At 45.1% G+C, this 17,506-nt stretch overlaps 1 protein-coding gene across 1 annotated transcript in view; it reads right to left on the minus strand.

Moving 5' to 3' along the window:
* Window positions 1-1,403: 1,403 nt before the first annotated feature.
* LOC124779416 (chondroitin sulfate N-acetylgalactosaminyltransferase 2-like) overlaps window positions 1,404-17,506 on the minus strand; it is a 54,813-nt gene continuing 38,710 nt past the window's right edge. The window contains exons 5-6 of the mRNA XM_047253710.1: window positions 6,719-6,866; window positions 1,404-1,526 (exon numbers count right to left, since the gene is read on the minus strand). Coding sequence (XP_047109666.1) covers window positions 1,404-1,526; window positions 6,719-6,866 — 271 coding nt within the window. The remainder of the gene's footprint in view (window positions 1,527-6,718; window positions 6,867-17,506) is intronic.

Raw genomic sequence — 17,506 nt, forward strand, 5'->3', positions numbered from 1 at the left:
TTTAGTCAGTTTGAGATAGTCTTAAATGCCAAAAAGAATCCCCAGTTGGATATGGAGCAAGAAATTTTCTTTAATTATAAGTTACAGAAAGTCTAAAAATTCCAACAGTGAGTTCCAATATGTATATTACTTCCTACAATACATTTCTACTATTGATCGTCAATGAAAATTATTATTAAAACGACGAGGCCCACAAGGAGATGTTGCTGTGATAGAATCTTCTCGGGTTGACAGCCGAGTCAATGTGTTGTTCTCCGGCAACGTTTCAGCAAGTTTCTTACATGCCATCTTCAGGCGAAGATTCGCCGAGAAAGCCTACCTTCTCAGAAATGTTGCTATGTCTACAGCTGTGAACCTTTGAATTACTGCTGTTGTAGTACGCCGTACTGCACATTAGGATACGGCGAAAAATCCACAAAACTGAAATATTTTCTGTATTAATAACCATTTCTAACTGAAGACCGAATTTTTATATAAATGACCTGCATTCTCACAGTTTTTTTGTTATGTTCTTCACAAAATACTTCTCCGTGCTATTGTATTTGTGCATTATAAAAAGATTAAATGTGGAATGAATGCATGTTACTATGTTATGTTATGTGGTCGGAATGATATACTTTATTTTACAGACTCAGATTAAGTACAAAATATTTATTCCTTGTTACTCTACACAGTTTCGTACACAGTTCAAGACTTGTTTGTGAGGTGAGCCACTGTCAGTCTACTTAGTAGCACTGGTTCGCAGGTCTGAAGCTCTGCGGCTGTATCACCGCCACTCTATGGAGACGTTTTGACCATGGGATGGATCTCACTTTAAAGCACAAGGTGACACGTGTGTGTGGGTGAGCATCATCAGCCAGCCGACGTTTTGGCACGTCCCATGATATAATTCGAGCTGCTTCAGTTGCAGATGTGATGTTTTGCTGAGGGCACTCGACCCAAGGCAGGAGACGATTCGGTGATTAAATGTGAGTCCAACGTCAGCTGTAGGACACCTTGGAACAGCCCCAGCTATACATAAGACGTTTTGATTAGAGATCACATCCTGAGACAGGCAACATTTATACTGCAAAGCAGACTTCATCGTCAGGGGAGGCATCATTTGGCCAGTCGTGCATGTGTCGTGTGTGTAAGGTCGCACGACTTCAGACAGGTGAAGTTTCGGCCGCGGGACGTACTACATCGTCAAGCATTGGTGAAGTCGAGGAAGGCAAGCAGCCGGAGCAGCGAACGTTCTGCTTCGGCGAGGGCGCACTTCCACGGGAAGAGGATTTTGACGTAGTAGTAGGGGTAGTCCACCATCAGGTTTGGAGCACGAGTGGCCCCAGCTGGATATACAAGGCTTCAGTGAGATGGCCCGTTCTTAGGTAGACGACGTTTCGTCCACTAGACGTAGTCCATCGTCAGGCGTGACGCGACTCGTCGCGGAAGGCGAGCAGCCCCAGCTGCGCGTGCGACGCTTCGGTGAGGGCGCGCATCCTCAGGCAGGCTCGCAGCTGTTCCGCGGGCAGCCGCCGACTGCACTCCTGCAAACATGTCAACGTCTTTGTGACACCTACACATACGAAGGTGGTTCGAAATTCAAGGAAAAGGTTTATTCAGGAAGTCAAAGAGGTACACATTTACTCGGGCAATTATACATATTACGGGGACTATTCCAAAAGTAAGGTCCGTTCGGAAATGGAAGCCACCGTGAGAACCAAAAATATTTTATTTGCTACAGCTACCTACACCTTCCAGCTACTTCTCTACATAGTCGCCGCTCCGACTTACACATGTGACCTAGCGTTGTACCACCTTTCCACTACCCTCGTCATAGAAGGCAGCCGCCTGTACTTCGCGCCAATTGTCTGCGCTTGTCTACAGCTCGTTGACTGTGACAAGAAGTTGTCTTCAAAGTTAGCAGATCGTGTGAGCAGATATGAAACTCAGGGGCATCCAGTTACAGGCTGTATTGTGGGTGGGCAAACACTTCCCATCGAAAACGCTACAGGAGCATCTTTATTGCCGCTGCAAGGTTCGCAGGACAGCTTCTGTAAAGTTTGGAAGGTAGGAGACGAGATACTGGCAGAAGTAAAGCTGTGAGTACCGGGCGTGAGTCGTGCTTCGGTAGCTCAGATGGTAGAGCACTTGCCCGCGAAAAGCAAAGGTCCCGAGTTCGAGTCTCGGTCGGGCACATAGTTTTAATCTGCCAGGAAGTTTCATGCCACAAGCAGTCGAGCGTCCACACCTTATTAAACAACGTGTAGGCTGACGGCTTGCTTGCTCTGTAAGGAAATATAGCCGGCAATCTGTCGTCTGACAGAGTACAGTGCAGTGGGAGGCACAAGTGTTTCAGAGCACTCCATTCAGCGCACGTGATTGAGCATCGGCCTATGCAGCAAAAGGCGCCCCCCTCGGCTCCGTCTTTCCATGGTATTTCAACGACATCGTCAGTTACTACTGGAGTGGGCATGCAGTCATCGAGAGTGGACCGTGGATCAATGGGAACTTGTCGCATAGTCGGATGTATGACGTTTCTTGTTACATATTATGGATAACCATGTCTAGAAACGCCATCATTCAGGTTGATCAAAACATGCACTGCACTGCAGGTGCTTTCCTGTAAATGCAATATTGTGGGCTTCCAAGGGACGTTTGGCAGTAATCGAAGGCAGCATAACAGCTTTGGGCTGCATGAACATTACTGTGGACCACGTCCATCCCTTCATGCTTGATGTCTTCCCTGAAGGGAGGATGACGGTTCAATCCCGCGTCCGGCCATCCTGATTTATGATTTCCGTGATTTCCCTAAATCGCTCCAGGCAAATGCCGGGATGGTTCCTTTGAAAGAGCACGGCCGCCTTCCTTCCCGTCCTTCCCTAATCCGATGAGACCGATGACCTCGCAGTTTGGTTTTCTCCCCCAAACAATCCAATCTTCCCTGACGGCGATATTATACAGGGTGATTCAAAAAGAATACCACAACTTTAGGAATTTAAAACTCTGCAACGACAAAAGGCAGAGCTAAACACTATCTGTCGGCGAATTAAGGGAGCTATAAAGTTTCATTTAGTTGTACATTTGTTCGCTTGAGGCGCTGTTGACTAGGCGTCAGCGTCAGTTGATGCTAAGATGGCGACCGCTCAACAGAAAGCTTTTTGTGTTATTGAGTACGGCAGAAGTGAATCGACGACAGTTGTCCAGCGTGCATTTCGAACGAAGTATGGTGTTAAACATCCTGATAGGTGGTGTATTAAACGTTGGTATAAACAGTTTACAAAGAATGGGTGTTTGTGCAAAGGGAAAAGTTCTGGACGGCCGAGAACGAGTGATGAAAATGTACATGCATCCAGCAAGCATTTGTTCGCAGCCCAGGAAAATCGACTCGCAGAGCTAGCAGAGAGCTGCAAATTCCACAATCAACTGCACGGAGAGTCCTACGAAAAAGGTTAGTTATGAAACCTTATCGTCTGACATTGGTTCAAGCACCTGAACGTCAACTACCCGAGGCGATGGATCGGCCGCCAGGTAGCCCGTGACAGAGCACTTCATCACTGGCCTCCAAGAAGCCCTGATCTTACCCCCTGCGATTTTTTCTTATGGGGGTATGTTAAGGATATGGTGTTTCGGCCACCTCTCCCAGCCACCATTGATGATTTGAAATGAGAAATAACAGCAGCTATCCAAACTGTTACGCCTGATATGCTACAGAGAGTGTGGAACGAGTTGGAGTATCGGGTTGATATTGCTCGAGTGTCTGGAGGGGGCCATATTGAACATCTCTGAACTTGTTTTTGAGTGAAAAAAAAACCTTTTTAAATACTCTTTGTAATGATGTATAACAGAAGGTTTCTTTCATTAAATACACATTTTTAAAGTTGTGGTATTCTTTTTGAATCACCCTGTATTTCAGGAGGATAACTCTCCATATCAAAAGGCTAGGATCGTGCTACACTGGTTTGCGAGGACTGGTAGTGAACTCACGTTGATGTCTTGCCCACCGAATTCGCGTAATCTGTACCTGACGCAACACATCTGGGAGGCTTGCGTGCTTGATCAGCGTCCACAACCCATCGGTCCATAACTTACGTGAAGTGTATGACATGCACGAAGACGTCTGGTGCCACATGTCTCGGGAAACCAACGAAGGACTTGCCGCATCTACGTGCCGCATAAAATCGCTGATGTATTTCGCTCCAAAGGTGGATCAACAAACTACTGAATGGTTGGTCATAACGTTTTGTCTCATCAGTGTTTGCGGAATATTATGAAGATATCTGGATGGTTGTCTCAAGTGCGCGTCATATATCTTGGCGGCCGAGTTTAGGTTCGTTCTGCGCATCTGACGTCACAAAACACAGTCAGCCAATGAACAGAGAACGACGTTGCCAGATCTCGACAGCAGTGCAGAGCATGGACGAGTGTCTTCTGTTTTAGAAACGTTCAGTCATAAATAAAGTAATAGAACAAAAGCAATGTCTTGATAGCAGACTTTCTTTTACAGAAAGTTTGGAAAAAGCATTCTTTATACCAATTGCTTCATATTCTATTAATTAATTAAACCAAACAAGCAATAAGACTCCTAATTCAGGCGATAGCAAGGAAAGGTGTTTGTTTCAATCTCACGAACTGCTTTTTCGCAGTAAATAACAGCGGTAATTGTTTATTTCCTATTGTACTTCGACGAAGCGTGAGTAATTCATAGTCATACCAACAGTGTTTATAAGTAGTTGCGTGAGGTGTTAGAGTCCTTACGGAGTTACACTGTTCGACGAGCTGAGGTAGCGGAACGGTTAAGGTGTTGTGCTGCCAAGTGAAAGGTTATGAGTTCAAACCTTGTGTGGTGTTCAATATTTTCTTTATTTAAAAACAATATTGGAGTGCCTTACTTCACGAATTTTATTCGTTTGAATGAAATTTCTAGTGCTTTGCCTCTTCATTAACTTTTTCGCTGCTGCAGACACGTGCTCCCCGCATTCCGCGCTGTGCGCGATTTTGTCATCACTGTACTTGTCGCCTGTGCAGACATATGGTGTTCCCACTGCTTTGACACACTTATCATTCGATTTCACAAAAACTATTTGGCCAAAAAAATTGATTTTTACACGTCTTCTTGCCTGATACCTTCCCCCCATAAATGACTTAATTTTGTTTTGATGTGCAGCATTAAATGTAGTAAACCATTGCACGAAATTTTGAAGAGTTTGCAGAGGTAAAAGCCCATAGCGTATACTTTCGGTATGGTCGATTTTAGTTGCCACAATGATGAGAATGAAATGTGGACAAGATACCTAAATTTCATATAATATTTACTGTATAACAATATCTCATTTAATTTAAGTACCACATAGGTGTCGTATGTAATATTGAGAAATATTCCGCCTTTCGCGACTGTAATAAAAGTTTTATATATACACGGCGCGTTTGGCTTTATTTTAAAGCACTTCCATCGGTGAAAGGTATGGCACATACACAATGGTATTCATGTTCTATTTCTTGTTTTTGTTCCACAGTCGCAGTTTTACCAATGGTATTGAAATATATCCCTCTTCTGCAACTGTAATAAGCGACTTATTTAGACCAGACGCGTTTCTCTCTTTTGAAGCATCATAAGAGGACTGTATTTTGTGTCCTCCATTGCCAAGTCACCTTTCGTAGTTTTGTGCTGCGGTAGCACAATATTCAACTTTTGTGTTGGCTCATCAGTGTTTTATCAAATAAATGCTGTTTGTGTGTGCCACACACAAAATTATATTTGACATAGCTCTGAGCACTTCACTGACAGACGGTATATTCAAGTCCTAATGTTTTTGTAAGTCCACAGTTTTGTTTAATGTATTTTGTCTACTTCCTTTTATTGATTAAAGTGCTTTAAAATAAAGCCAAACGTGCCCAGTGTAAGTAAAACTTTTGTTACAGTCACGAAAGGTGGAATATTTCTCAATATTACATACGACACTTATGTGGTACTTCAATTAAATGAAATATATAGGTATCTTGACCACATTTCATTCTCAACATTGTGGCAACTAAAATCGACCATACGGAAAGTATACTCTATGGACTTTTACCTCTGCAAACTCTTCAAAATTTCGTGCAAAGGTTTACTATATTTAATGCTGCATAACAACTGCGTTGAGCATCAAAACAAAATTAAGTCATTTATGGGGGGAAGGTATCAGTCAAGAAGATAGGTAAAAATCTAATTTTTGAGCCAAATAGCTTTTGTGGAATCCAATGATGAAGAGTGTCATAGCAGTCGGAACACAATGTGTCTGCACAGGCGAGCAGTGCAGTGACAAAATCGCCCACAGCGCGGAATGCAGGGAGCACGTCTTTGTAGCAGCGAAAGGGTTAATGCGGCCGTGGTGGCTTTACTTCATGAACTGCGCGCTCCCCCCTACACGTAAGCTTGCGAACTATGCTACACTATGGCGCTGCTTCTATTGGCGCGTGCGTCGTGTGCAACTGGCAACGCAGCAATCTCCCGCGTCTGGGCGGGCATGCGCGAGCCGCCAAGATAAAAGAATTGAACTATAGTGACTCCCTACGTCATCGCGATCCTAGTCGGCTTTTACCGGCATGAAGTACCTTGTCTCTCGCTTGACTCCATACCACTCTAGACCGCAATCAGTAGTTTCCATTTTGAATGTCTGGTGCTCCACATGACGCTATAGCGAATGCTGCACATAATGAATATGGCTGACGTCAGCGAGCAGTGACAGCCGCCGCTCACCTTGGGGTGCCACAGGCGGAAGATGCCGGGGTCCGTGGCGCGCACCACCTTGGCGGGCGATCGCACGTGGCGTCGGTACAGCGACACGCCCTCCCCACCCCAGCCGGGTGGCTCCTCCGCCGGGGTGGACGCCTTCAGGAAGTCAGACCTGTAAACATACCCCTGCCTGCAATCGCGTCTGTAACAAATCCACACATTATGCTGCCGCTGGCAAACTGGCACACTTGGCGAATGTGACAGCCGCTAACCATCATTGAGTTCCCAGTTGTAGTTAAGCTCGATTTCACCAAACGAATTTCACTTTGTTCACTGATTCTCGGTTTTATAATTTTCATCCTCAACATCAGCATCACATAGCCGACGCTTTCTCACGGCAGCAACCGTTACTTTTTTTTATATCTATAATAAAGTCCATTACGTAGTAAATGCAATGAACTCAGTGAGAGTAATACACTACTGGCCATTAAAATTTCTACACCCAGAAGAAAGGCAGATGATAAACGGGTATTCATTGCACAAATATATTATACTAGAACTGACATGTGATTAAATTTTCACGTAATTTGGGTGCACAGGTCCTAAGAAATCAGTACGCAGAACAACCGCCTCTGGCCGTAATAGCGGCCTTGATACGCCTGGGCATTGAGTCAAACAGAGCTTGGATGGCGTGTACAGGTACAGCTGCCCATGCAGCTTCAACACGATACCGCAGTTCATCAAGAGCAGAGACAGGCGCATTGTGACGAGCCAGTTGGTCGCCACCATTGACCAGACGTTTTCAATTGGTGACAGATCTGGAGAATGTGCTGGCCAGGGCAGCAGTCGAACATTTTCTGTATCCAGAAAGTCCCGTACAGGACCTGCAACATGCGGTCGTGCATTATCCTGCTGAAATGTAGGGTTTCGCAGGTATCGAATGAAGGGTAGAGCCACGGGTCGTAACACATTTGAAATGTAACGTCCACTGTTCAAAGTGCCGTCAGTGCGAACAAGAGGTGACCGAGACGTGTAACCAATAGCACCCCATACCATCACGCCGGGTGATACGCCAGTATGGCGATGACGAATACACGCTTCCAATGTGCGTTCACCGCGATGTCGCCAAACACAGATGCTACCATCATGATGCTGTAAACAGAACTTGGATTCATCCGAAAAAATTACGTTTTGCCATTCGTGTACCCAGGTTCGTCGTTGAGTACACCATCACAGGTGCTCCTGTGTGTGATGCAGCGTCAAGGGTAACCGCAACCATGGTCTCCGAGCTGTTAGTCCATGCTGCTGCAAACGTCGTCGAACTGTTCGTGGAGATGGTTGTTGTCTTGCAAATGTCCCCATCTGTTGACTCAGGGATCGAGACGTGGCTGCACGATCCGTTACAGCCATGCGGATAAGATGCCTGTCATCTCGTCTGCTAGTGATACGAGGCCGTTGGGATCCAGCACGGCGTTCCGTATTACCGTCCTGAACCCACCGATTCCATATCCTGCTAACAGTCACTGGATCTCGACCAACGCGAGCAGCAATGTCGCGATACGATAAACTGCAATCGTGATAGGCTACAATCCGACCTTTATCAAAGTCGGAATCGTGATGGTACACATTTTCCCTCCTTACACGAGGCATCACAACAACGTTTCACGAGGCAACACCGGTCAACTGCTGTTTGTGTATGAGAAATCTGTTGGAAACTTTCCTCATGTCATCACGTTGTAGGTTTCGCCACCGGCGCCAACCTTGTGTGAATGCTCTGAAAAGCTAATCATTTTATATCCCAGCATCTTCTTCTTGTCGGTTAAATTTCGCGTCTGTAGCACGTCATCTTCGTGGTGTAGCAATTTTAATGGCCAGTAGTGTACAACCTTAGTGCACTCGGATAGTATGGTTACGTAAATAAATTTATACAGATACCCGGTTATTAATCGGCCACTTAGTGCCATTTACATCTGCATACATTCTACGGAAGACCCCATACGGTGTATAATGGAAGGTAGCTTGGAGCACTGTTAACAATTCGCTCTCCTGTACCACTCGCAAATGGAGCGCGGGAAAACTGACTGCCTGTATGCTTCCACATGAGCGCTGCGTTCTCTTATCTCGTCTTCGCGGTCCTTATGCGAACTCTACGATGGTGACAGTAGGACCATTATGCAATCTGTCATGAATTCTGGTTCTCAAAGCATTCTCAACAGTGCTTCGCGAGAAGAACGTATCACGCTCTCTATGGAAACCCATTTGATTTCACGCAGAAGTTCTATATTATTCGAGAGTTGATCGAACCCGCCGGGAACAGGTCTAGCAGAACGTCTCTGAATTCCTCAAATGTCTTCCTCTAATCCGGTCTGCTGTGGATCCAGAACAAACGAGCACTACTCACTAATGGAATGACCAACTGATCTGCACTCAGTCTCCTTTATAGAAAAGCAGGACTTTCCTAACAATTCACACAGTCAACCAGGACTACAGTTCCTCTTTCTTACAACCGGCCTTACGTACTGGCTTCCTTTTATTGACCTGCGTGTGCCAAGCAAGACACTAATAATACCGTGGTGTAACATTGCAAGATTCTTTTTCCTGCATATTGGCATTAATTTTTATTTCCTCACAATAAGGACGAGCCACATCAAAGAGAAATTCTTTCTAAGTCATCTTGCAACATCCTTTTCGACTTTTCTTTTTGGGTCATGGGCCTTCTAACTGCTTTGATGCAGCCTCTCTTACGCCATCTCATGTTCTCGGAGTATAACTTGCACCCTGCGTCCTCAGTTGTTCTACATCTACATAGGTACTCCGTAAGCCACCGTACGGTGCGTGGCGGAGGGTACCCTGTACCGCTACTAGTCATTTCCTTTCCTGTTCCTCTCGCAAATACAACGAGGAATAAACGACTGTCTGAATGCCTCCGTACACTTCCTAATCTCTCTGATCTTACGATGGGCGTTTGAAAAGTCCGTGCAAAAATAAGAACCTACGTAAGGTTTTGGAATAAACCTTCCTTTATTTTTTGGCGTAGTCTTCTTTTAGACTTTTACATTTCGTTCAACGCTCTTCTAATTTGTTGATCCCTCCGAATAATGGTAACTGTCCAAGTTTGCAAATAGCTATTAATTGCTGCAATCACCTCCTCGTTTGAATAAAATCTTTGTCCCGCTACCCATTTTTTTTAAATTGGTGAACAAATAGTAGTCCGAGGGAGCCAAGTCTGAAGAATAGGGGGGATGTGAAACTAGTTGGAATCCTATTCCCGTTAATTTTGCGACCACAACTGCTGAGGTGTGTGCTGGTGCATGGACGTGATGGAAAAGGACTTCTTTGTAGTCCAGTCGCCGGTGTTTTTCTTGCAGCTCGGTTTTCAAACGGTCCAATGACGATGAGTAATATTCACCTGTAATATTTTTACCCTTATCGAGATAGTCGATGAGGATTATCCCTTGCGAATACCAAAAGGCGGTCACATAACCTTTCCGGCCGAAGGAATGGTCTTCTCCTCTTTGGTGCAGATTCTCCCTTGGTAACCCATTGTTTAGATTGCTGTTTGGTCTCAGGATTATAGTAATCTATCCACGTTTCAGCCACAATGACGAAACGACGCTTAAAGTCCTGCGGATTCTTCCTGAACAGCTGCAAGCATCCTTGCAACACTCCACACGATTCCGTTTTTGGTCAAGCGTGAGCAATCGCGGAACCCGTCCTGCGGATACCTTTCTCATGTCCAAACGTTTACGCAAAATATTATGTACCCGTTCATTCGAGATGCCCACAGCACTAGCAATCTCACGCACCTTAACTCACCATATCACGGATTTTATCAATGATTTCTGGAGTCGTAACCTCCACAGGGCATCCAGAACGTTCAGCATCACTTGTGACCATATGACCACTTCGAAAATTTTGAAACCACTTATAAACTGTTATAATCGAAGGTGCAGAGTCACCGTAATGTTTATTAAGCTTCTCTTTAGTCTCCTGAGGCGTTTTTCCTTTCATAAAGTAATGTTTAATCACCACACGAAATTCTTGTTCGTCCATTTTTTGACAATCACTCGTCTTCCTTGATTCACACCAATGCCAAACACAGAGAAATAGACCAATATGGCTGAAACGTGGTATGCTTTCTTACCAAAGATGCTACTAACTAAAAATAACCTCAATACGCGCCGATGGTGCCATCAATCGGACTTTGCTCGGACTTTTCAAACAACCCTCGTATTTTCATGGTCCTCACGCGAAATGTACGTTGGCGGCAGTAGAATCGTTCTGCAGTCAGCCTCAAATGCCGCTTTTCTAATTTTTCTCGATAGTGCACCTCGAAAAGAACGTCCCTTCCAGTGAGTCCCACTTTAATTCCCGAAGTATCTCCGTAATACTTGCGTATTGCGCTGGTTACAAATCTAGCAGCCCACTTCTGAATTGCTTCGATGTCTTCCTTTAATTCGTCCTGGTGCGGATTCCAAACATTCCAACAGTACTCAACAATGGGTCATAGTAGTGTCCTATACTCGGTCTCCTTTACAGTGAACCATCCGTGCTACAATCCTTACATGCTCATTTCGTTTCATATTCCATATCAGCGTTACGCCTAGACATTAAATCGTTGTGACTGGGTCAAGCACCACATTACTAATGCTGTATCTGAGCATCACAGGTTTGTTTTTTGCTACTCATCCGCATTAAGTTACATTTTCCCACATTTAGAGCTACGTGCCTGTCATGACACCAACTAGAAATTTTGTATGAGTCGTCTTGTATCCTCCTACAGGCACTCAACAACGACTGCTTGCCATATACCACACCACCATCAGGAAAAATCCACAGACTGTTGCTTATCCTTTCTGTCAGATCATTCATGTATATAGGATGAAGCGAAATTCGTGCACTCGGGCATCGCAGCGCGACTCCTCACATGCTAGCGATAAAAAATGTCTCTCACAAAATTTCGTCCGGCGAGTACATACAGCAGAAAAAGGACGTTAAAGAGTGGCAATCTGGAAACACTGTAACCACCTGTATGGTAACTAAGTCTGTCACCTCATATTAGTTGTGCTGTACAGCTGGTGCATTGGATAGAGTTTTGGGCTAGCATACAGGAGGTCGAGGGTTCGACCCTGAGTTGGGGCGCACTTTTTTTATTAGCTAACTTCATTCTGACATTTAATGCTCTAATATACACTGTTGACGCGATGTTTCCACAATCCCGTCGATGATGATAATAATAATAATATTAATAATGCACTGAGATATGTACTGAACAGCATGCGGTTATCAGACTCAATGTTGAAAAGCATAATTAATGGGACCATGATGATAATACATACAAATAGTAACTGAGTTTCGACATTATTATCGAAACACTTTGCTAGTCCTACTGGCCCTAATGAAATGTAGTGGACCTCAAGGAGGCAATAATAATAGTAGCTACTAATGTATGGGACCATTGGGAAGGGTACAAAGAAACTAGGATTCGCATGTAACAGATGAAGTGGAATGTAGTCGAATTAATTCGGGTGATGCTGAGGGAATTAGATTAGGAAATGAGACACTTAAAGTACTAAAGGAGTTTTGCTATTTGGGGAGCAAAATAACTGATGATGGTCGAAGTAGAGAGGATGTAAAATGTAGACTGGCGATGGCAAGGAAAGCGTTTCTGAAGAAGAGAAATTTGTTAACATCAAGTATAGATTTAAGTGTCAGGAAGTCGTTTCTGAAAGTATTTGTATGGAGTGTAGCCATGTACGGAAGTGAAACATGTACGATAAATAGTTTGGACAAGAAGAGAATAGAAGCTTTCGAAATGTGGTGCTACAGAAGAATGCTGAAGATTAGATGGGTAGATCACATAACTATTGAGGAGGTATTGAATAGAATTGGGGAGAAGAGGAGTTTGTGGCACAACTTGACTAGAAGAAGGGATCGGTTGGTAGGACATGTTCTGAGGCATCAAGGGATCACCAATTTAGTATTGGAGGGCAGAGTGGAGGGTAAAAATCGTAGAGGGAGACCAAGAGATGAATACACTAAGCAGATTCAGAAGGATGTAGGCTGCAGTACGCACTGGGAGATGAAGAAGCTTGCACAGGATAGAGTAACATGGAGAGCTACATCAAACCAGTCTCAGGACTGAAGACCACAACAACAACACAGATGAAGTGGTGAGAATACATACACGTCCACGACGTGGAAAGGGCTTCTTTCAAAGCTGACCAATCTTCCATTTCTACGGTTGTAATATGTAAGCGCAAATGTTTTCTAGAGGACCTGCTGCAATTCTGCCGACGATTAAGATGCCAGATACCGTAACACCTGGACTACATGAACCGAATAAAAAACATATTCCTCAGCCGGGGATGCAACCCTCGACTTCCTGCATGCTAATCCAAAACTCTCTCCACTGGACCAACTGTACAGCACAACTAATGTTTGCTAAAGACGTACTTACCATACATGTGGTTACAGTGATGCCAGATTGCCACTCTGTAACGTCCTTTTTCTGCCGGGTGTACTCGCCGGACGAAATTTTGTGAGAGACATTTCATTATCGCTGGCATGTGAGTAGTCGCGCTTCGAAGCCCGAGTGCGCGAATTTCGCTTCACCGTGTATAGAAAACTTGTCCTATCACACTTCCGTAGGGCACTCGTCTGATGAATGCTCACCGTCGATGGCAACATAGGGGTTCTGTTAGATAAGAGGTCCGATATATTTCATTCTCTGTTGGCCCCACAGTTTTTATCTTCTACAGCTTCCTGTAGAACCACTGAAGTTATTCCCTGACGTCCTAACATATGTCCTATTTCTTGTCCCTTCTACTTGCCGGTGTTTTCTATGTGTTCCTTTCTTCTGTGATTTTATGCAGAATCTCATTCATTCCTTCATCAGTCCACCTAATTTTCAACGTCCTTATGGAGCACCACAGCTCAGACGCTTCGATTCTCTTGTTTTCCGGTTTTCTCACTGACCGTGGTTCACTACTACAATGCTGCCCTCCAAACTTACATTATCAGAAATTCCTTCCTCAAATTAAGATCTACCTCGGCTACTACTACAGAAATGCATTCTTTATCTGCGTTGTTCTCCTTTGTTTTTATGTCCTCCTTACCTTGCCCGTCATATGTTGTTTTGCTTCGAAGGTAACAGTATTCCTTAAATTCACAAGTTTGGTATTAAGTTCATCGCTAATCTCATTTCTGGTGCTCCTCATTACTTTCGACTTTCCGTGCTTTACTCTTAATCCATATTCTTTACTTATTACGCTTTCAGTTACATTTTTCAACTCCTGCAATTCTTCTTCACATTGCTTTCCATCATTGCTTCTTTTATATAATTGAATAACAGGGGCGAAAGACTGCATCCTGTGTTACACCGTGTTTCTTATGAGAATTTTGTCCTTTATCATCCATGCTTATTTTTCCCTCTTGGATCTTGTCCATGTTGCATATTACCCGCCTTTCCCTAAGTCTTACTATTATTCTCTCTAAATTTCCGACATCTTGCACCATTTTACATTGCCGAAAGCATTTTCTATCCATTATCGCGCACAAAGTTAGAACCACCACTGTGGTGCGTTTCCCTTTGATCGTTGTCTAACAGGTTTTCGGTTTTCTTTTCCATTCATCTGTATGTTATTCGGGTCAGCAACATGGATGCTTGTACCGTTAAGTTGATTGTGTTAAATTCTTGTGCTTACTAGCAGTTGATGTCTTCGGGATTGTGTGCGTGAAATTTTTCCGGAAGTTGGACGTGACGTCTCGAGTCTCATAGATCCTATAAACCAGCATGAATAGCCGTCCGGTTGTCAGATATCGTCAATGTACTCTTTGTCACTTAACCACTCTCTCCTCTGCGTTTTACACTGGAATCCCTACTGCGCTCTTAATATTGCCACCTTGCTTTTAATTCCACCGAAATCTGTTTTTACTTTTCTGTATGCTGAATCACTATTCTCCCATAGCCACCCAAAGATGAATCTTTCCCGTACACTATAGCGCCATCAACAGACAGTTGTAGAGCGCTCGTCATTCTATCCGAAAGATTGTGTGGTATCGATAGCAACGATGCCACAACGTAGGTCCGCTCTGCTAGGTTGGCACTACGAGAGACACAGACGACAGCGCCCTCTAGCCGGTGCTGTCGAGGTCTACAATCTCCGCGACTGCTTCAGCGCATTTCATTGGGTGCAGACAGCCAGGACACTTCGCTTCAACTTTGCACCACCTTGCAAGTTATGTAATATGTTTGCATATGTTATCCGGCAGTAAAATGCCTTGACTGTCTCTGCAGTACCGAGATATTAGTACATTTTCCTGTTCCTTACCCACGCGCCGCCTCCCAAGCGGGATACTAAAGATTGTTTGTATGTAGCAGGCTAATTTGACAGGTTCGATGTCCCAGGCACTGGGAGAGAGGCTTCTGTTTTTATGAACCACTGCGTTTTATCGCCTTCTATAAAAGCATCACTATAAAAATGAAACAAAAACACAAATTGCTATTACAGCTAGTAACACCGCTTCTCCTCTACAAGTTCTACGAGTGTTGTTACGGAAACCTATACATGAAAATGTAGCATTTTCACCGCATACTTTGAAAATATGTTATTCTTGAGCGATGTACGTTACGGATGTTGTCAAGACTCCATAAAATTAGATAAAGGGGAATTTGAAATTATATTTATTATTCTATAATACACTCCTGGAAATTGAAATAAGAACACCGTGAATTCATTGTCCCAGGAAGGGGAAACTTTATTGACACATTCCTGGGGTTAGATACATCACATGATCACACTGACAGAACCACAGGCACATAGACACAGGCAACAGAGCATGCACAATGTCGGCACTAGTACAGTGTATATCCACCTTTCGCAGCAATGCAGGCTGCTATTCTCCCATGGAGACGATCGTAGAGATGCTGGATGTAGTCCTGTGGAACGGCTTGCCATGCCATTTCCACCTGGCGCCTCAGTTGGACCAGCGTTCGTGCTGGACGTGCAGACCGCGTGAGACGACGCTTCATCCAGTCCCAAACATGCTCAATGGGGGACAGATCCGGAGATCTTGCTGGCCAGGGTAGTTGACTTACACCTTCTAGAGCACGTTGGGTGGCACGGGATACATGCGGACGTGCATTGTCCTGTTGGAACAGCAAGTTCCCTTGCCGGTCTAGGAATGGTAGAACGATGGGTTCGATGACGGTTTGGATGTACCGTGCACTATTCAGTGTCCCCTCGACGATCACCAGTGGTGTACGGCCAGTGTAGGAGATCGCTCCCCACACCATGATGCCGGGTGTTGGCCCTGTGTGCCTCGGTCGTATGCAGTCCTGATTGTGGCGCTCACCTGCACGGCGCCAAACACGCATACGACCATCATTGGCACCAAGGCAGAAGCGACTCTCATCGCTGAAGACGACACGTCTCCATTCGTCCCTCCATTCACGCCTGTCGCGACACCACTGGAGGTGGGCTGCACGATGTTGGGGCGTGAGCGGAAGACGGCCTAACGGTGTGCGGGACCGTAGCCCAGCTTCATGGAGACGGTTGCGAATGGTCCTCGCCGATACCCCAGGAGCAACAGTGTCCCTAATTTGCTGGGAAGTAGCGGTGCGGTCCCCTACGGCACTGCGTAGGATCCTACGGTCTTGGCGTGCATTCGTGCGTCGCTGCGGTCCGGTCCCAGGTCGACGGGCACGTGCACCTTCCGCCGACCACTGGCGACAACATCGATGTACTGTGGAGACCTCACGCCCCACGTGTTGAGCAATTCGGCGGTACGTCCACCCGGCCTCCCGCATGCCCACTATACGCCCTCGCTCAAAGTCCGTCAACTGCACATACGGTTCACGTCCACGCTGTCGCGGCATGTTACCAGTGTTAAAGACTGCGATGGAGCTCCGTATGCCACGACAAACTGGCTGACACTGACGGCGGCGGTGCACAAATGCTGCGCAGCTAGCGCCATTCGACGGCCAACACCGTGGTTCCTGGTGTGTCCGCTGTGCCGTGCGTGTGATCATTGCTTGTACAGCCCTCTCGCAGTGTCCGGAGCAAGTATGGTGGGTCTGACACACCGGTGTCAATGTGTTCTTTTTTCCATTTCCAGGAGTGTAGTTTAATCATTAGCCAGCCAAGAGCAGTAACGCCCATGCTTCCGTGACGCTGGGAGGCGAACCAAACGTGGATTAACGACGAGGGCTAGTGAACTGGCCACCCTGGATGTGGTTGTTAGGCGGTTTCCCACATCCAAATAGGTAAATAACGAGTTGGTACCCACGCCCCTCCTCAGATGCAACGCTACCCAAACGTTTAGAAAACGTTGCCATACTTAAACACGAGATCTACAGTAGATGCAGACACATGGTGTACACAGATTCCTTCCCAGGGACAGCAGGAAGGACCTCCGGCCACCGATGTCACTAACATTGCGAAAACCGACGTACAACAATGCCGGCCTCGAAGCGAAACAGGAAACGGCAAAAGAGGAATAATAATAATAAGCTAGTTTATTACCATAATTTTCAGTGGGATGAATATTGTAGTTACGTTTCGACTTCGGATCCGTTAGCTAGAGCATCATCCATGCAATGCCACTCAAACTGCGGCAGGTTTTTATCAACACCCATAGAAACATTTTACACCACATTTCTTGTAGTTAGGAGTGTAACTGAGGAAGTAACAACAATTTATTTCATCTAATATAACGAATAAAGGTACCGAGAACTAAACGTGCATTCAAAATTCGTATCGTAGATACATTTTTGTAATAATTACACTGCAATAGATAAACAAAAATTTT

This window comes from Schistocerca piceifrons, chromosome 1, assembly GCF_021461385.2.
Source record: "Schistocerca piceifrons isolate TAMUIC-IGC-003096 chromosome 1, iqSchPice1.1, whole genome shotgun sequence".
Lineage (NCBI taxonomy): Eukaryota > Metazoa > Arthropoda > Insecta > Orthoptera > Acrididae > Schistocerca > Schistocerca piceifrons.